Below are 20,425 nucleotides of genomic sequence, written 5' to 3'. Positions count from 1 at the left end.
AGGATAATACTTAATTAGAAAATCACATTTCCAAAGCCCGAATATCTTCTCAAGGCTTTAGTTAAAAAAGCCTATATAATTTGACTATTTGGGTGACCCCCACTATTATATTCCCGAGCTGTTGCCTCATTAGTAATTAACATGGTCAACACAATTAGCCGTTGGTATTCGGGTAAGCAGAAGTATTTCTCAGACAGATACGAATCTCTGGCGCAAATGCAATAATTGGCGGAGTAATCGAAATTCGATGATCATCTTCAAACAGATCAGTTCGATGCAAGGCCATTCCTATGGGTAGAAGTAAACGAAAACGGCTGTAGCATATACTTGAAGCATGTTATGGAATCACAGGTAAATTCTCTAGCAACTGTCTTATTGTTTTGATTTGTGTCGTTGATGCACAATTTGGATGTATGCATGCATACATTTTTAAAAGAAATAATTCAACTGGCCATAAGCCGTAGAGTATAATTCCCTGCGAAAGAACTTGGGTTAGCGTCTGGCGATCAGTGCGTTCTACGCCACCGAACAATAAAAAAACCTTCCTTTTACAAAGAATGTTTTGACCATACGCAGGATATCCGTTTTGCGCTCAAACTTTATTCGTGAATAGTTTCTATCCCATACAAAAGGAGGCAACTGGATCACATATTGTCAACCATGAGATGCATCACATCTTTAGAGACAGGTTTTAAAGGGAAGTTCAACGGTTTGAATTTTCTGATAAACCCAATCCAGTTAATCTACGTGTTGATTTTGAAATTTTGCCGTTCGACTCCATTCACCGGTAGCTAAAATTACTTGTTCGGGGTTATGTCTCCATCTATGCTGAGGCTGAAATAATTCGCTAACATCCCTGAGATTAGCCAATAATGCAGTGAAACTTTTCTTAGAGAAGAAGGTGGTGCACAGAAAATAAAAGGCATGAGGGGGCTAAAAAGATGTGGCTGGATTTTCACAAATCGTTCACCAGAGCTTTCTATAGTGGATATGTTCCCACGGATAGAACAAACTTGGGCAAAGTATCATCTCAATATCATGGGAAAAGAATTATGAACAATTCTAGCGAACAAGTGTCGCCACATTCTGAGTAGTGTACAAACCTTGCGATGGCTATCATGCCCGAAAGTGGGGGAAGAGAGGGGAGGGGAAGGTTACGCTGATAGGGCTTTCTTTTTGGGTGTATGAGTGCAAAAACGAATCGTTCGGTGCGTAGATCCCCAACTCGTTGCGACCTCGTTCAAGTTTCTTTTTATAGATTAGTATGATTAGGTATAAGTGCACGGCTCTTGATGACTATATCATCTTACTCATACTGACCGATAGAAAGCCAGAAGTATGTTATCTTTTGCCGTCAATAAGGCACTGCACTAAAATGACTTAATTCTCTGCCAGTTTATTGTAAACTCCTTATACCATTATGTAAGCGAATATCTTGTACTACCTTCCCGAATGATAATACAAGATAAGATTATGGCTAGTAACCAATGGTAAACGGCCAACTCAAAAGGGCTATTGTATGAAACATGCTACTTGTAGTAACCTCGGTTATTTAAGAAAGCTTAAGAGTTGAGAACCAATTTAGTGATTTCTGGCGTTACATTTCGGACACCACAACTAATCGCTTCTCCACTCTACAAACCTCAGTATTACCACAACTAAAATGTTATAGGCTAGGAGTGTAAGAGAGGGCTGAGTGTGTTATTTTATGATGAGCAAATGCATGCGCCGACGCATGCAGAAGCATTGATTAGTGTTGTTTTTGTGAACAAACAAAAGCTGCATTGAGTTAACTTTTTTCCTTTACTTATTCTGTGCATTTCCTCACACTTTCCTAACATACCACAGGCTAGCCTGCACAGGAAAACGCGGGCGTCATGCAATGCGAGTCGACGTATGGCTTACTTGGATGGTTTGGGTCTCGTTTCTTCTCATACGTCACAATCCAAGCAAGCTTCGAGGATGAGGGGGGTGTACCTCACCAAGTTGCCCACTCGTTGTGATTTCCATGCTATTCGTTCTAGCTGATCACCCAGACCTCAATATGGGCTCGTACTAATTATCGATGCATGAGATTGCAGTATTTTGATTAATGACGGAAGGAACTCTACAATACAGTCCAGCACCCCGGTAGGTTGTTTACTGAGGAGAAATTGAGAAATACAGTGTTCATTGCCTTGACACAAACAAGCCCTTGGTGGGGAAAGCAAGATACGGTTCAAATCTGCGGAAGGGTGCCGGGGAGAGAAAAAGATTAAGCCCGATTTATTATTACGCCGATATACTGCTTTGGTGACCGTTGTGAGTAGAAAAGATGCCTGTAGTAAGGAATATTATCTGTACGTTATGCGCCCACTGGCTTTTACTTTACTTCGGGCGCTAAGAAAGCTACCTCGGACTGACATAAGGGCATTGTTCGTTTTATTTTTTTATTGTGTTTTTGGGTATTGATTTGCAGTGCATAACTGGCTGGCGCAAAAAGGAATTTGGCAGGGCAATCCTGTGAATATGATGCACTCCAGCTATGCACAGCAAAATTTACACATAGCCTCTGATGCATACAGTTTCTTCTCTGTAACTTCTTCTCTTATTCTTTTTATTTTTTATGCATGAATGATAGTTTTTTCATTTGTTCTACAAAACCCGCTAATCAAAGTTGAACCATGTTAATCATTGACGCTTCTGTTTCTGGCTTTTGGCATCTTCAGGTTGCGAGAAATTATTTATATCTCCTTGGAGCCATCAACAACAAGCAATGGTGTATTTAAAACCCTTTGATCCCTCTCGAATTTAACTTCAGTGTGATTTCTTGTTTTTGTTTCAAATTACTTTATCAGCTTACACAGGCTATATTTCTCCCACTTCTCACTTAGTGGACATTACTTGAAGAACATTTACCGTTATCATCGGCAGCGAGTATTAATACAAGTGGAACATCCTTACATTATCCCTATAATCCCTTCGTTTATTTTTGGTTGAACTCTTAACTAATCAGAGTCTTCTCCTTAGTGTCCGATTCTCTTTCGTGGCTCATCGTTGTACTTCCACAAGCACATTTCCTGATCCCCAAACCTTGACTCTGCTGCCCTAATCCAATTTCGGTGCGTGAGTGTCAAATAAGTGTATCCCATTCAACAACCGAAGAAAGCATCATCTCGATAAAGTGCTTCCTGATTGAATTGTTCAAGTGCTGTATCAATTTTACTTACGAAACTGGGAAGGTTCACGATAGTGCGAAACACAAATAGTCATCACCTCCTCAGCTGCTCCTAGCTGCATCTCCATCCCCCGTGCCTTGAAAGACGTTTTCATATTGTGTCCAGAGCACCAGGTTTGAGGTATATTGTAAGAAAATCTATTTTGTGGTCAGGTACAAGAAGTGTCAGTGGCTGTATACAATACTCGCAAGACACCCTTATACAATCTACTCTTCAGTAGTGCGTACCACGCATAAGACATATAACTGAAATTTCAGAGTTTGGAATCGCTGCCCTACCGTAGCTCAGTCCATGCAAACCAATAACCGCGTTTTCCAGCCTTGATTTCAGATTGAATCAAAGTGAGTGTTTACTTGGAATCCAAGTTTTTTCCTATAGATCTGGCTCTTTTCGTGGGTTGATCCACATCTGGTTGCTGACTATTAGGTAGTTTCTTTGAATTGCAACTTTCGCCGTTTATTTTATATCATTGGTTTCATATCAACCATTGCTGTGGCATAATAGAGTCCAATGCTGATTCACTTGTTTGAATTGTCAACTTCTCCAATGGATATGAGTGGCCCTTCTGATGATGCGAATGGCTACCAAGACTTGCAACTATTTTCTATGCCGTTTGGCGACGAAGTCGAGAACTCCCCACAGACTTTTAACGGTCCCAACTATTACAAAAACAAGTCATATATGAATTCAAATTCCCGATCAACAATGGATGATCCAGACTCTTTCTCCTACAATCAATTTGACTCTCAAAGTCAGAGCACCTACAACCAGCCTAGTTCTTATCAGGGCTACGTTCCAACATCGAACAACTTTCCACCAACTAATTCGTCATCTATTAACAACTTGGACGAATCCTTTGCCAACAATTTACCTATGGATGCTGGTCAACCATACAGTAACAATCTCTCTCAAGCTACCCAACATATGCCTCAACAAATACAACCACAATCACAACCTCTACTACCACAACAACAACTGTTCCCTCAATACCAACCACAAGTTCAACAGCAAGCCCACTTTAATTCCGATTTCAACGTGGCCCCTAATTATTATCAACAATTTTCCACACCATCCAGCGAAATTCCCCCTCAAATAGATTCCACTGGCATTTCTTCAAGCATACCAATTGCTGGTCAACAGATTGAAAATGATAACATCTTCGAAAGTCACACATCAGGCTCTTCGATGACAACTCAATTTCCACCATCAGCTACTACTCCTCAAAATCATACCCCTGCTTCAAAGTACGACAACTTTCGTCATACACCACATCAAATCCCTGTTCACCAGCAGCAACAAATGTATCCGCAACATTCTTACCCTGAATCGAGTTATAGTAGTTCAAGAAGAGACTCATTCTCCACATCCAACCCTAATTTCGGTTATGGCATGGATCAATCTATTCCACCCACACCTCACCAACCACAACGCTTATCATTACCTGTGGGTGCAAAGTCAAATTACTCAGGAACTCCTTCAGTTTATGAAAGTTCTTCTACCCCATACTACAGCTACAGTTCGGCTCCCACTTCTGCTACCTACTTGAGCATGCCTTCGAAGAGTAGGCAAAGTGGTAAATTGAAGCACGTTGAAGTCAAGCAAGATAATGATGACACACTGACTGCCTTCTATCCCAGGGCAAGCTACAGGATCGTAAGAGGTATTTCTGCTGGTGGTAGCAGTACAAGGCCACCAAAGGAATCACTTGAATCAGACTCTGTCTTTTTGCCTGTCGAATTATCCATTAACGGTGCTTCAATGGAGGATATTTGCAAACCAAAGTGGAATCCTTCTGAAAAAAGTGACCGGAGAAGAATTATCCGTATTGAAAGAGTTCAAAACGGTCCTAATGTTATCGCCCACTTCAATATTCTTGGTTCTGCCGAGGATAATCCAGAAGCTCTTGACTCTAAGAATTCAAATTCAAACTCTAAGGTAGTTGAAGTTTCATGTTTAGAATGTGATGTGTACCCAAAGTTTAAGGGAGAGGCCCCAGAAAATGAGTCTGCTACAAGTTCCAGTGAAGATGAGTATTACAGTGGCCAAATGAATAACGATAACAATGGCGGAAAGGCATTCCAATATTATATCACTTCTGTTGAGGTTATTGAGATCGTGGAGCTTTTAATTGGTCAAAATTTCAAGGATCCCGCTGAAAGAAGACGCGAAAGAGGAAGGGTTAGATCTAATTTGGTTCCTTTTTGGTCCAAAAAGCCTATCAGTTCTCGTATGAGCGATTCTCATGCCGCTGGTGAGAGTGCTTTGCAAAATAGAATACAGATAGCAGCAAGCTACCCTCCATATCGTACACCTTCTAATCACGAATGCAGGGTGGAGTTAGCTAAAAGAATTATGGGCTATGAAACAAGAAAGCCCCGTGGGTTTGACAAGGAAGTACGTATTCTCAGGTGGGATAAATTAGTTCCTGCTTTAAGACGAGCATTACAGAGTTATTATGCCGAAATTCCTCAAGCTGACGCCATGAATCATTTTTAATAAAACAAGTGATTCTGTCTTTACGCTATTTTTAATGTTATTACGACTGTTATTGCATTCTGGTTGCACTATTATAGAGCTTTGTTTCACTCCTTGTTATAGTTAGACTTCTTCTGAGCACGCAAATCGCGTATGTATTATAATATAATCCAGGGTTTTATTATTGCTAAGAACAATGTAGAGCATGGGTTTCATTGTGAATTCCCAAAATGGATTTGCAAGGGGCTGTTGAAATGATACACGAAGCATAACATGGCTCATGGTTTGATATTCCCAATTAGGTATCTAATGATCTACTGAAATTTCCACGCGGTGTGCATCTAGTAACGCAGATACGTATCGACTTCCATTTCGCTTGTCCCACAATGAAAAAAAGCTATATTTTTGATACTCTTGTAAATGTGAGCTTAAACCATTGATTAATACAAGAAAATGGTTATTGCAAGGTCTTATTATGCCAGTAAAGTTAAGTGAAATCGTTGCATTGAAACCTTAGTTTGTAGTGTAGTTTTAGAACTTGTGCATAAGTTCCAATGTTTTTGATTCATTCTGAGGGTTTTGTGAAATGATGATTGTTACTAGACAATGATGTCACTGCTGGTACCACCCCTGTATCTTCAGATGGTGTGCTTCAAGCAACTTTGATTTTCACTACTTCGTTATGCCGTTCCAACAAACGGCGTATGCTAGCTAAATAGGCACGAATACAAACTGGAAATTTCCTTTATATGAACGAATAAGTTACCCAAGAAGCTACCTCTTGGCCACGTTTAATGGGCATCTGTTATCTCGTTCAATGCAATTAAAGTGATTTGTATTCACCATAGCTACCATAAGACTTTTCACACAACTAAGAAACTTCTTTTACCTCAAAATTAAAATGGAATTGTACCATAATCTTATGTCTTTCTACTCGAAGTCTGGAACACTATCAACAAGTACTGTATATCGCCCTTAAATTTTGGTCCAGGGTGAAGTCTATCATAACTCACGGAATGATATAATTTAATGCCTGAAAGGAATAATAGCCACCGATACCCTTACTTCCACGATTTGGATTTTTTTGATTAAAGGATTCAATATTCTTTGGCTATAGTCTCGTCCACAGTTATATGATACAACTCAATTTTCTGATTCTTCACTACCTTTGTCAAGTCCAATGTGATGACTAGCAATAATGACGATACTGAATAATCGTAAATGTGAGTGCTACAACATTCTAAATGTTTTTTTGAGTCCATTAGGGCTATTAAAGGTAATTTGAATTTGGGTACTTTGGATATGGGTGTAGTGTGCTTCTTGTGCAACACTTAGAACGGGGCAGATATTTAAAAGATACTCTATGAGTCAAAAAAAGTGTTAATCAATAATTAGAATTCGATCAAAAATTGATTTTGCTAAAATTTTGGGTAAATGCTAATAATCTAGGATCTTTTGCTTACCGTCAGACAGACCATAGTTTCCTGAGTCTTTTGATGGTATTCTAGTTTGTTATTAGCGTTGCAATTACCAAGGATAAATAACACATTTAAATAGCACGGCTTGACTATGGAAAATGGTTTAAAACGATCCTGATATACATGAAGTCAACAATGTTGTCGTGATATTTTTAAAAATGAGCAAGACAATGGGAGATGGAAACATCGATGATTAAGGAGTAAGTAAAAGTATCAATCCCCGCAGGCTAGCTCAACATAGATTAAATTCAACGATTTGCTGCAAAGTTGATTATTGCCTTTCAGAGGAACTGCTTCGTTGAATTCAAAAGAAGTGTACTAACGAATAGTAGGACACAATTGTTAAATTCCCCTAACATGCCCTTAGCAAATCAGTTAAATTGGATTTCAACATATTTGCAAACGTTGTATGTTTAACAACAGCTATCTATCAAGTGGCTTGGTTTTTAAACGATAGAAACCAAATCTTAGTTGTACAGCAAAACAGTAGGAGAACATGCCGCAGTAGATGATTGATTTTTTAAAGAATTTTGGAAAAGTTGAAATTTAATATTGATAAAATTAAGAGTTCAATAATCTACTTGATTTACAGCCACCGCACAAAACCGATTAAAATCTACATCACAATATAGAATTCTATTTTAATGCCCAAAATAGGATCAATTTTGTTGTACGACAGCATATCGTTCATGATAAAAGTGCCCTATAATCGCAAGCATAGATTGAAAACAAGCGCATTTGAATCCATTTCATTCTGAAGCTTCACATGTCAGACGCTGTACCTGAGTAATGTGTAACATTCATATATTTCCAGTATTCCTTGAGCGGAATCCATCAACGTATTTGGGTACGGACAAGATATTATTGTTTTATAACAAATATAACCTGTTGACAAAATAGTAAAGGTTTACGTCCAAGGAACCAATTTAAGGTTAGAATAGACGGAGGTCAAGGTCAAGTACATTGTTCGATACTTTCTAAAAGTACTGATGTTAGTACGGCTGCAAATTTATATGCCTAACTATGAGAATGTGCTAGTTAGATTGAAAAGATCTGATCCCCAACAGAGGAAATTTTTTACCCGCCCAATGCCTCCTTCTTAAGGGGACTCCGCTATTGACGTCAAGTGTCTCCAAAGGTATAACTTGGGTTTGAATGAGAACTCAAATCCAACGGAACTTAACTGGCTACATTGTTCATTGTGAAAATATTGTTGACATCATGGGAAAGTATAATAAGCGACATTTATGTTGAAAACGATGAAAGATTGATTTGATTTTACGCAAACTTAATCATCGCTACAAACTGGGTTTATCGTTTTCGTTCTTAACAGCAACTGGTTACTGTTTGACAAAGATTTTCCTTCAATGGGATATTTACGAAATCAAATTTTTGTAATTGGTCAACCGCGCCGGCTTGGTTAAGCCTGCTACAGGTAAAATTTTTCTTGCTCAATTCTTGTTTGCGGGCGTACAAAGATGCTTGTACCATGCAAGTAATTACGAAATAGCTGTCAGGAAATTGTGGAGAGATTGTATACAGTTGGAGTTATCAGAAGGAGATAATTATGATTTACTCACTTTAGTGGATCCTAGCCTTATAATTGCATGTGAGTGACCAGTGCGTGCACTGGCGATCTTTTATGGCTTCTTCTCTACTAAACATGACAAGACGGGCATGCTTTTGCATTAGTTTGGCGCAGGAGCCAGGGCTATCAAGACAGCTCCTTCACAAGGACATAAGATGCTCATGTAAGATACAATGGGGCTAACTCTTTCTTTTGATGTGGTCTTATTCTACCAATATCATAATCGTAAGACCTACTTGATGCCCACAAGAGACGTGTAATAAATATCGCGCATTGCGCCTTATCTAGTCACTAGTTATTGTGCATTATTTGGCTACTAAGTTACAGTTGAATATGACCATTTCCGATTTCAGTAGTACAAGTAAAGCACCGCGGACTGTTGAATCGCCCGACAGTTGAGCAGGACCCAGGACCAAGTACTAAAATCTCGAGTTCATCTTTCTCAGTGGAAGTGTAAGTGTAAGCGAGAGCAAGAGCTTGGCCATGAATGCGAGCATGAGTCTGTGCCCCTATCAACTTTGACTTTACCTGAAGGTTACGTTAGGCTTTCTGATTTCATTGCTGTGAACAAGTGGAGTCGTGAATAAAGATAAGGCAAATGAAAAATTATTTGTAGCCTCATGGTTCTACTATTGGCTAGCTTCCTTGATTAAAGAACTGTGAAGGAGAATATAAAAATCTACCACCGGACTTTTTTCCCAATTAGACTTGTGATCTACATGTCATGTTGTTTCAAATTGTTGGTTAAGATATCGTCTCGTCAGACTTTTTGTACTACTTATTAACTCGCTAAATGTGTTTCAAGGAGTCTTGATATGCAATTAAATGAAATCACCAATTGAACAGAATGTATCAAAAAGGCGTGTCTTATCCGTATTAGTCCAAACAATCCCCACTTGTATTAAGTACCTACTAATTGATCGTTCTGTTTCCACTTTTAGAAATCTGGAACAGTTGTTGCTACACAATACAGAATGCTACTAACAATTATCTTATTATAACTTGGGATTCTTAAATGAGTACTTGATGCAATTGTTAGTTCTAGGCACAATAAATCTTGCTCAGTTTCTAGCGAAAGTAGATTTCATATCTGGATTACCATATGATATCGTTCAACTGAGCCGAGAGTTTAAGAGTGACGCCTTAATCGCTAAATACTATGAAACATTTAAACGGTTCGTCAATGTTTACATGCTTTGTATTTTTATCTCTAATCATTGTCAATCTATTATGCGATCTAGTCTTATTCTAAGCCAGTAGACTTCTTCACCATTAGAAAAGATTCTTTGTCTCCTATTCTTACCTTGAAACCATCCGTTATATTCAGATCACAAAGGAAAGTTTGACAATTAATGTGTATCCAATTTGGATTGTGTGCCCCAATCACACGCTTAAGAGTTGTTGTACCTTGTAACACATGCAGTCTGGCATTTTTTTTGTGCAAACGGTATTGTTTGATTTTGCAAGATCGAGTGTAATTTCTGTTACGGACAATAGAATCGCAAACGGATACCAAAGGCTTATTTATACCAAAGCATCGCATTCCTTAAAGACAATTGGGGAGAGCTTTATACCGAACCAAATATCCTAATAAAAGAATACTAGTCGAATAAATCAAAAGTGTCGATAGTATCGTTCGTATCGTAACTTGGTATAAATAAGGTTATACTTCTCTTTAGGCAATTTTGCAGATCGCAATCTTTTTTTCTCTTCATACCTTATCATTTTCCACCTTTACCTCATCAATGTCCAACTTCATGAAAAGCTACTATCCTAGCCAAATCGACAATCAAAGGAACTCCAGATCGTCGAGCATGGGTTTCGCGAGAACTATGTCGAAGTCATCGTACACCTCAACAGTACAGGATTTGGGAATCGATTCAGACATCTACCCAAGACTGCGGAACGCATCATCGGTAACTCCTCGTCAAAGCTCTGCTAGTTTCTTATCCCATTTCAACAAAAAGAAGGTAGATAATGAAACTACCTACACTTACGGGATTCACAGCAATCTGTCCCAAGCTTCCTTCGACTATCAATTGGAAAAGATGTCCACCAGATCAACTATAGATTCCAATCTTTCCACAAGATCTCAGTACCTCATAAAGTTGACCTTGTCAAAGTCTGATATCGACTTGTTGAGATACACCTGGAATGTCATGTTACTCAACGAGAACATTGAAGAAGAAACCAATAACACCTCCTCCAGAATCCCCGGTACCTTTGCCAATAGTTTACTGGCCAATGCTAGTAATGGACACAGTCACCACAGTAATGCAAAGTACGCGTTGAACTCCATGGCTAGCTCTTTATTCTGTCGTCAATTTTATGACAATTTATTATCAATGGAACCCAAGTTAATAAAGATGTTCCCCTCGCTACATCACCAGGCTGTTTCCTTTGCTGGTGTATTGTCGTTTGCCATTTCACAATTAGAGAACTTAAGTAGTTTGGAGGACTTCTTGTGTGTTTTAGGTAAGAAGCACAGTCGTATTTTGGGTATTTCTGCTGATAGTTTTGAGTTGATGGGTGAAGCATTGGTCAAGACATTCCATGAAAGATTTGGAGTTCGGTTCACCAGAGAGTTGGAATCTTTATGGATCAAATTATATTGTTATTTGGCCGATTCTATATTGCAATTTGGAATAGATCCAGTCATGAGATTAGATTATCAGGGTGAAGAGTACAACAATCATATGACTATGAATACACCAGCCACCACAGCTACAAACTTGTTCTATAATATTGAGGGACAAGAGGGTGAGGGTGAGCGTGTTTCTGCCGTACCAGCTGCGCCTTCTGATTCAGATAGCATTGCTAATGTTTCTCTAATGGAAAGAAATTCAGTTCTTACCTCTGCCACTTCATTTATTGGAGAACCACTTCAGAATGCTAAGCGTGAGAACAGAGTTTCTTCCTCTCCACCAGAACCCGTTACCAAGAATTTAAAATCAAAGCTTCGGAGCAATGGTGTTGGTCGCAAGTTCCATAAACGGTCAGATTGTATTATCATGTAGAGAAGGAAGGATACTTACATTCTGGGATTGATTAAAATGGATCGCGGGAATTAGCAGGACTAGGGATTATTTGGGCTCGAACATAAGGAAGTGTTCTTGGGAGTAAGATTGTTATATCATCAAGGATGAATGTTAAATAAGTAATTAGATTATGATTATGTTTAGTAATGAAACTATGCCGATTACATAAAGCTACTGTTCACACAGCACACACACACACATATATATATTGCTATCATAAATGAGGAGATAGCTGCAACTGACTACAGAAGGGTTGAAATTGAGTGTTAAGGCGGTGGATTACATCTGAAAATTTGATGTAGATCTTAATTGTCAAATGTCATATAATTGGAAGTCCTTTATAAAGGTTAGCTACCATGACTCTGCAATCACGAGACTTATAGATGAGAGATCAGACAATGGATAGATGTGAACTGGTTTCATCCGATCATTGATCATTTTAGCCCATCCTGAAGTTGTTGCATTGGTGGAATTGAAGTTGAGATTACATAAGATTTTCCACCAAAGCGTGCATATGCCAAAACATTAATATACCGTAATAGGAAACCGAATAGTGCCTCCAGGACTACGCGTGGGGTACGCGTGAATTGTTCTCTAGGATTGCTTACATGCGTGTTCCGGCAGACAAGTGCTAGATGGAACTTGGCAGAACCTAAATGGTACCCTAAACAATAATAGAGTAGAGTGTTCAATAGGGTGACGTAGTGGGTGAATGTGGAGACAAGTGCTACTAGTAATAAAATCGAAGGCGGTCAACTGTTATTTGAAGTGGGAGTAAAGAACGAGGTCGCGGTGAGAAAAGGGGGTGGATTGTAGAAGGAGGTAAAAAAGAAAATAAATAACCACCCGGAGCATTTTCAGGGGGAGGTTTTAGTCGAACCTAGATCAGAAGCAAAAATACCCAAACCACCGATCTTATAGTGACGAAAACGATAATTGATATACAACAAACATTCTGCAATTAGCAATAATAGATTCATAATGATAATTTATGGTTGTAATTTGTGCGATAAATTACAATACTGTTTGAATATATTATTGTGTTAACTCCGTCACCCATTAACCCCCAATAATAAAATGATAATGGTACTTATAATTACATGTAGTTGTACCCCTACTTTTTGAACATCTAGGCTATTATTGCTATCACTAGTATTAGTACCAACTACTAGTACTAACTATTATTACTAGTACTATTATTTTTCACTATCACTCCACCAACTGCCACACTAGACTATTCGTATTCGCGGGTTGGAAAAAGCCCTCGCTTCATTCTAAAACCTCAAAGTGCAGTGCCATACACTTTCTCGTACTAACTAGTTCTCGGCCTGCGATTCTCTACCCACTGGTATTTTTCTAATTATTCAACCATCGACAGCTACGTTGTTACATTGTTGTTATCATTTTCAGTTGGAACAAGGTCTTAAAATAAGCATCCATCCATCCACCTTTACTTCCTTACATAGACTTGGGACCCGCTGATAGTAGTTGACTTCAACGTGGAAGAGATTTTTTTTTTCGGTCGATTCGAAACCAACCCTCCACCACGATACGCCTATATAAGGTTTAACCATAAGTTGGTTCTTTTAGTCGTACATTTTAATCAGTTATAGCTATATCATATAACTCAGTTGTATACTAACACTTGGTGATCCCTTGTTATTTTTTTTTTGGTAGGAAATTCTTTTGTCAGTGAATGGACTGAGACGATTATCGTTACATTATAACTTATTCTTTCAAATAGAGTGCTTTTTTTAAGTCGAACGTCCCTTCCACCAATTGCTACGATGTCTAATAATGCCGACAGCTTTCTCAGTAATTCGTTTTACTCGTCATCCGGGTCCGACTCAAACCAGCATTTGAATAATCTCCGGGATTCAATCCAGTTCAAACACTCTATATCCTCACGCTCCATAAACGCTGCTCTAAAGGGCACGTCGTCAAATCACTCCTCCAAAGACTTTAAAATAAACGGATTCGTATCCCAAGCCGACCCCACAGCGGGAGCATCAGGTACAGATTCAACAAATCCAATTGAGCCAACCTCTTCGACCAATGATGCTGCGCCTCAGAAGGAGTCCACAGCCAGAAGAACTATCTACATGAAGAATTCTCCGTCGATGAAAAAGCTAGAAGGTATACTCAACGAGAAGTCCAAAGGTGATTCTTTCGCCACTATTTCTGAGGAGCAAGAGACAGAACACGAAGACGACGAAGTTCGACCCATCAGTAGTAGTAGCTATAGATTACCTCACAATGACATTGACTCATTGAATGATAAATCATTGGAAACTGCGGATTTGGGTTTGAAAACACCCGCATCAGATACAGAACAGTCCACAGTGGTTCCAAGTGTGGTCGACCAAGGAGAAAAGGACCTTACACCTTCGTTGCACTCTGCAACGTCATCTGACACGCCGACTACCAACGCATTCGCTCAAACCTCAAATTTAAATTCAGCTGTACAATCCAGTAGCGTCAATCACCCAAACGTATCATCCGTTTCAATTACATCGTTTGCAACAGCTCATGAACAAGATCACCATGACGCGACAAAAGATCAAGACTTATCTAAATCTACTGCCATTCTCGAACGAGAAATTTATGAATCGCCTGGAAGTACAATGGACGGACGAGGTTATAGTACAAACGAGGAAACACCCGTTTTGGCAGCCCCAGCGGTTTTTCAAACAATCAAATCAAGCGATGACGTCAAGGCTCTGATCAAATCTGTTGATGTTCAATCACCCCAAATTGATAAGAACAACAATATTAATAATAACCCCCCACCTACAAATGGTTTGTTGAACCCATTGCCGCTTACCAAAACACATATTCATAACTTCGGGTCGTCAACAATAGATCAGAAAAACACCTCTTTCACCAACACCACCGCCAACCATAAGACGACACCTTTATTAGAACCAGAGACACCTAAACAACAGGTATTTCGTCCTAGAACGATATCCGATTTGCATCCTCTTGCTCGCTCACCAAGCACACCAGTTCAAGGCAGTAGGTTCCCATCCAACAGTTCACTGAGCACGAACAATTCAAGGACCAATACTTCAAAACCAAAACCTCCATTAACACCTAGTAAGCATAAGAGATCGAGCACTTTGAGCGATATTTCAAAGTTTGCTTCTTCCTCCAAAAAGGACAAGGAAAAGGACAAGACTTCCAAAGAGAAGAAACGATTTAGTTTTAAGGCGTTATTCAAAGGCAAACCACCATCGGAAATCAAAAGCAAGTCATATTCCACACCAAACTTGGCTGATTACAAGGATGATACAACGAACACGACAAACAGCACGACGAATACGACAAAGGGATCTTCTTCACAGCCATCAAGATCTACTAATATTAATTCGACAGAATCACAATCACAATCTGGTCAAAAGAAACTTGGGAAGAGTAAATCCAATTCCACTTTTATGAATGTGTTCAAGAAGAACAAATCGTCAGATAACTTGACAAGCCTTACTCCTCACGACAATCAGATTGAACAATTCCCACCTCAATCAGTGACATTGAATTCGATCCGTGAGATTGTGGATTCACCTCGCGCAGACAGAAGAAAGAGTACCACGGTGGCATCCGAGTTCCTGTTCCCATTAGCTTCCAAAGAACGGAAAGAGTTGGAAGAAATCAAATATGACGATGATAATTTACATTCTAACCCACCAATTAATAGGATGAATGGCGGTGGATATGGAGAGGAAATACAATTAATCCCTGAACTGTTGAACGAGAAAGAGCAACAGGAAAGAACAGAAAGAAAAGGTAATGAAAGTAATGATGAACCACTTCATGTAAAGAAGGACTCTCGGTTCAGTAATGATACCATTTTTGGGTCCCCATTATTATCTGATGTGCTGAGCCAAAAAGAACAGTCAAAGAAGACGAAAAGTGATCTGCTCATTGGGGAATCGCTTTTCCCCAAACACTTGGACGCCCAGGAAGTAGAAAGTATAATTTCCTTGGAGAGATCACGTTCTATCAAGTCCATCAAATCACATAAGAGAAACTCCTTTGTCAATTACGACGGTGGAGATGAGAATATTGTTCATTATCAGGGCCGTCTCAACATTCCCTCCAGAAATACTTCAATGACACGGTCCAATAGCATCTTGAAAAACTCTTCTCGAAGCTTGAACGTTAATTCCATTGACAACACGATTGACAACTCCAACGAAAATATCTTGACAAGCGCAACTTCAAAGTCCGGCTCTTCAGCTGCTTTAGTGGGTGTAGGCAGTAGTGAAGATATGCTGAACTTTGGTGATCTTATGGATTTTGCCGACTTTATAGATGCAGACAACTTTAGTATGTTGGAATCACCAAAATTGAATCCATTGCCTCTCAAGACAAATGACATTGAAGAGAGCCGGTTAGCGGATAATGAAGAATTGACCTATATTGAGCCAACAATGAAGAAGTATCCAACTTCGCCCGTCCAGATCAGCCTGCCAAACGGAAATGGCATTGCTCGTGCTATTAGTCTCACTGACAAGACAAACCTCTTTAATTCTGACAATGGTAACGAAAGCTCTGACCAATTGGTATTGGGAGAATCGACTTTGGAGAAGAGCCCCGAAGAGAAGCGGTCGAGTATGTTAGATCCCAACGTTCAATATTTAAAGTCACTATCAGAGGGAGTTGTTGTTCCACCTATAACTAACACTTTGTATTCACCCAGTACAATGGAACTGGATACTTTAAGTGCCGACCACATTACACCTAGTTCTGGGTATGAGAGTGAACTACTTGGTGATCTCGGGCAGATCAAGGATGTTGAAGAGAATAAACTCGACGGAATACAGCTTGAACAATCACCCATATTGGAAAATGCATACCGTACAGTGGGAACATCACCTGCTTTAGACAGCAAAGGGAAGTTTGCTCGACCAATATCCATGTCATTTAGAGGGTTGAAGCCTCCTTCGTTTGGAGGTAAGTTCGAGAACGCGGGCTTGCGTAGCAGTGACAGTCATCAATCATTTACGTTGTCTATGGACGATGACACTGATTATTCAGGCAGTGGAATCGGAGGAGGGTTTGGTACAAGTTCTGACGAAGAAGAAGAGGAAGAAGATTATAGTTATGCTACTGTTGGTTATGGAGGAACTCGTGATAGTAATTACACTTATGGTTCGGGACTGATTGCACATGAACTTAGACATGAAGATGAGCATGAAGAAGTCAGCAGATTTTCATTTGCACCACCTTCAGTTAATGGAGGAAGATTTAGTCAAAATAAGTTCCCATCATTTTCAGATAACTCTGCAACTTCCAGTCCCAAATCGCTTAGTTCATTTGTACTGAAGACCACCAATTTCTTCAAGAGTGGTGGAGCGGCAGCACCTAAGGTGATGAGTACCATGGCCAATGCACTGAGTCAAAGTGTTCGGTTCTCGTCACGGATTATCTTATATGATACTTACAATCCCGAGGAGTACGATAGACATCCTGATACGGCTACATGTAATCAATTGACACCATTATTGGCCCAGAAGATCAAGGACGAGTTGAATACCTTTAAAGCAGAGATGGAGATTCACACAGATTCTCAATGCTATACACATTTCTTCTAACATAATCATCATCATCATCATCATCATCATATTATCATTATCATTATTATTTAATTCTTTCATATATAGTTAACATGAATACTTTTGGCTTATGTGGTATGGCTTGTGTTAGTCAACGTGAGTACCTACCTTGAAAAAGTGCGAAAAATAACAAAAATTCAGAACTTCATCTCATCGAGTCAAACGAAAGACGACTCAGTTACCTTTACAAGATCTTATAAAGAATGAACGGCGACTTGGTTGTACCTGGTCAATACATAACTCCGATATATAAGCGAGATGGCGACGTTATATCCCAGTTTATAGCCGGTCCTGGAACCGTTGTGACCGATGTGAAGAGTGGGGAAAATTCGGTAATCAAAGTAATAAGCTCCACCATATTAGGGAAAATACATACTGAGGCTACCCCAGAAGAAAAGATCACTAAGAGCGTAGTATCGGTACTCAGTACTAAGAACAATAGCTATAGGTCATCAGACACGTCTAATGATCGTCATAATACAAAGTCTAGCTGTCTACCTTCCGAAGGAGATATTGTACTTGTGAAGATCACCAGAATCGGTCAGAGACAAGCCAACTGTGAATTGTTAACCGTGGAAAGTCTGGGTAACATTCTTCCCGATAGTGGTGTTGGTGCTAATGGCGATTTGGCACATGGCAGTGTAACAGCCGGAGGAGGGTCTCAAGCCTTGACATCGCACCAAACCATAGCGTCGTCTCAGACCAGTGGACCTCAAGCCGTGGGGATGGACTTGGGTGAGGGTTTCAAAGGGATCATCAGATCTCAAGACGTTAGAAGCACAGACAGAGATAAGGTCAAGATAGTGGACAGTTTCAGACCAGGAGACATTGTACGATGTTTGATTATCAGTTTAGGTGATGGCCAAAACTATTATATGAGCACTGCCCGAAACGATCTTGGGGTTGTTTTCGCTCAATCTATGGGAGGAGCTGGAGATGTGATGTTTCCTTTGGACTGGCAATCTATGGTTGACCGAACGGGTGTGGTTGAGCAACGGAAGGTGGCAAAGCCATTTATAGAGTAATTGGAATACACACTTAATACTACTACTAGTACTATTATTACTACTATTATTACTACTATTATTATTATGTATTAGTGCTAGCATCTCGATGCTTATGCTGGTGGTGGATATACCAATTCTTCATTATCGCTTCTTAAGTCAACTTCCGAAAGACCGATGCGTTTTCCAAACTTCTCGAACCGTGACATATAGTGGGTCTTCTTCTTGGTAGCTATTTCTATCATTGTGGGCCAATATTTTTCATGGTCATATTCAAAGTTGACGTCTCCACCAAAATCATAATCCAATTGTTGTGCAGGTACAAACTCAGGAAATGGTCTATCGTAAACCAATTTGACTCGGGTCAAAGGATCTATGAAGGGATAAATAAGATTTAGAAACACTCGCGCAAGGGTAGGAATATTGGTTAAGAGTGCCTTACCTAGTCTCTCAGGATAATGTGTTTGTAAAATATGTAACACTTGTTTGGCAATACCCATTGGAGGAATTTTTGAGTTCTTAATCCCGACATCATGTTCCTTGAAATCAATAAGTAATGCAAGTGAATCTTGTCCGGAAGGCATATAATCAATAACGGTCTCCAACATAAGAACCATATGTTCTACTTGTCGTTGAGAGGTCTTTGTGTTTTGCCTTCCGGGCTTTAAATAAAGACATGGTCTAGCATCATTATCAAAGCCTAGAATCACTTCCTTCCCGGTTTCATTTTCAATGGAACATGTTTCGAAGTTGACGGTGTTATCTTTAGGGAATGCTCTGTTTATACCAAACTCTCTTCTCCAGGCAATACTCAATTCCAATCTTTCCTTCGCATCAGCAACTATCCATTTGGTTGCTCTTAAATATCTAAGTAAACATTCTCTTGTAAGCCATGCCTTTTCGTCATCCGTGAGAGGTGTACAGTTGACTTTCTTCCCGTGTTTTTGATCGTTCTCCGAGGCGTCTATGACCAAGTCAGGGTTAGTGAAGTGCCTAAATACTTCCAAGTACTTTTTGGTTTCCTCCTCCGAAAGTTCCACCCGAGGTGGAATATGTGACTCGCTCAGTGGTGTTGCAAATGGAACAAAAGTCTTTTCTATTAACAAAGAACCCGTTGAAGAATTAGACGAACTTACCACTTCTTTGGTCTCTAGCGTCGCTCCCGTTGAAAGAGACTTTCTAATCTTAGTGAACATAGTATGGATATATGTATATAAGAATATATGCGGATTATTATAAGAATAGAATAGAATAGAATGAATGAACACCTCTTCACACTAAAAGATTTCCATACAAACAAAGTATATATCGCCACACACAGATATATATATATTATGGCCTATACCGGAGATAACCCTAAAAGAATCACAGAAAATCTTTAACTATGTAATCACTAACTACTATATTACTCTCTCTTGTAGCAATTCCTGACAGAAACGGTTATTGTACTGCATATAGGGTATTCGAAACACCGTATCGGAACTTACCATCTATTGATTATACATATATTTGGTGACCCAATAGGTGTTTTCCTCTATTGTTCTTTGGGAAAATGAAGGCAAACGTAAATTGTGAGTACATTGGTGTTCCCAATCTCTAGGCTTGGAATTATATGTTGTAGGATCCTGGCGGTCTGTGTCACAAATCTTCCATCTTCGGTTGTCGGAGATACCGTAACAAACATTATAGAGCCGACGAAGAAACGCGCGTAATCTTTTTAGTAATCAAAAAGACCAAGCATCTACTACTTCAAAACAATATTTATAATACGAGGCAGTACTCGTATCTTATGCTTTCCATTCATTCAGTTTTGCTTTGTTATAGTATTTGTTCCTTATTGCTGAGCACGTTCATGGTCTATAGAAACTTTTACTAGAGCTTACAAAAGTCATCCAGTTGTACTGGAACCTTGGCTCGGAATACCGGAACAAATCTCATCCGGATTTTTTTGACCCTCTTGTTAATATCTCCACCATTCAAAATTTTCAAAACTTTTGCGCTTAATGCCC

At 39.4% G+C, this 20,425-nt stretch overlaps 5 protein-coding genes across 5 annotated transcripts; 4 read left to right on the top strand and 1 right to left on the bottom strand.

Moving 5' to 3' along the window:
• Nucleotides 1-3,899: 3,899 nt before the first annotated feature.
• Nucleotides 3,900-5,714, top strand: KQ657_003323 (uncharacterized protein; the record flags this gene model as incomplete). The annotated part of the gene is made up of 1 exon (XM_043194049.1): nt 3,900-5,714. One exon carries the CDS (start codon nt 3,900-3,902, stop codon nt 5,712-5,714), a length of 1,815 nt encoding a protein of 604 aa, XP_043051101.1.
• A 4,859-nt stretch (nt 5,715-10,573) lies between these two features.
• Nucleotides 10,574-11,776, top strand: KQ657_003322 (uncharacterized protein; the record flags this gene model as incomplete). Its single annotated transcript, XM_043194048.1, has 1 exon — nt 10,574-11,776. The coding sequence occupies one exon, from the start codon at nt 10,574-10,576 to the stop codon at nt 11,774-11,776; it is 1,203 nt and encodes a 400-aa protein (XP_043051100.1).
• Nucleotides 11,777-13,584: 1,808 nt separating this feature from the next.
• BNI4 (Bni4p) lies at nt 13,585-17,391 on the top strand (the record flags this gene model as incomplete). The annotated part of the gene is made up of 1 exon (XM_043194047.1): nt 13,585-17,391. One exon carries the CDS (start codon nt 13,585-13,587, stop codon nt 17,389-17,391), a length of 3,807 nt encoding a protein of 1,268 aa, XP_043051099.1.
• A 224-nt stretch (nt 17,392-17,615) lies between these two features.
• CSL4 (exosome non-catalytic core subunit) lies at nt 17,616-18,437 on the top strand (the record flags this gene model as incomplete). The annotated part of the gene is made up of 1 exon (XM_043194046.1): nt 17,616-18,437. One exon carries the CDS (start codon nt 17,616-17,618, stop codon nt 18,435-18,437), a length of 822 nt encoding a protein of 273 aa, XP_043051098.1.
• Nucleotides 18,438-18,529: 92 nt separating this feature from the next.
• On the bottom strand, nt 18,530-19,612 carry PDR16 (phosphatidylinositol transporter; the record flags this gene model as incomplete). The annotated part of the gene is made up of 1 exon (XM_043194045.1): nt 18,530-19,612. The coding sequence occupies one exon, from the start codon at nt 19,610-19,612 to the stop codon at nt 18,530-18,532; it is 1,083 nt and encodes a 360-aa protein (XP_043051097.1).
• Nucleotides 19,613-20,425: the final 813 nt, after the last annotated feature.

The sequence above is a fragment of the Scheffersomyces spartinae genome (assembly GCF_019049425.1).
Source record: "Scheffersomyces spartinae strain ARV_011 chromosome Unknown scaffold_3, whole genome shotgun sequence".
Taxonomy (NCBI): domain Eukaryota; kingdom Fungi; phylum Ascomycota; class Pichiomycetes; order Serinales; family Debaryomycetaceae; genus Lizanozyma; species Lizanozyma spartinae.
Note: the sequence above shows the minus strand (reverse complement) of the source record. Positions and strands in the feature narration are given on the sequence as shown.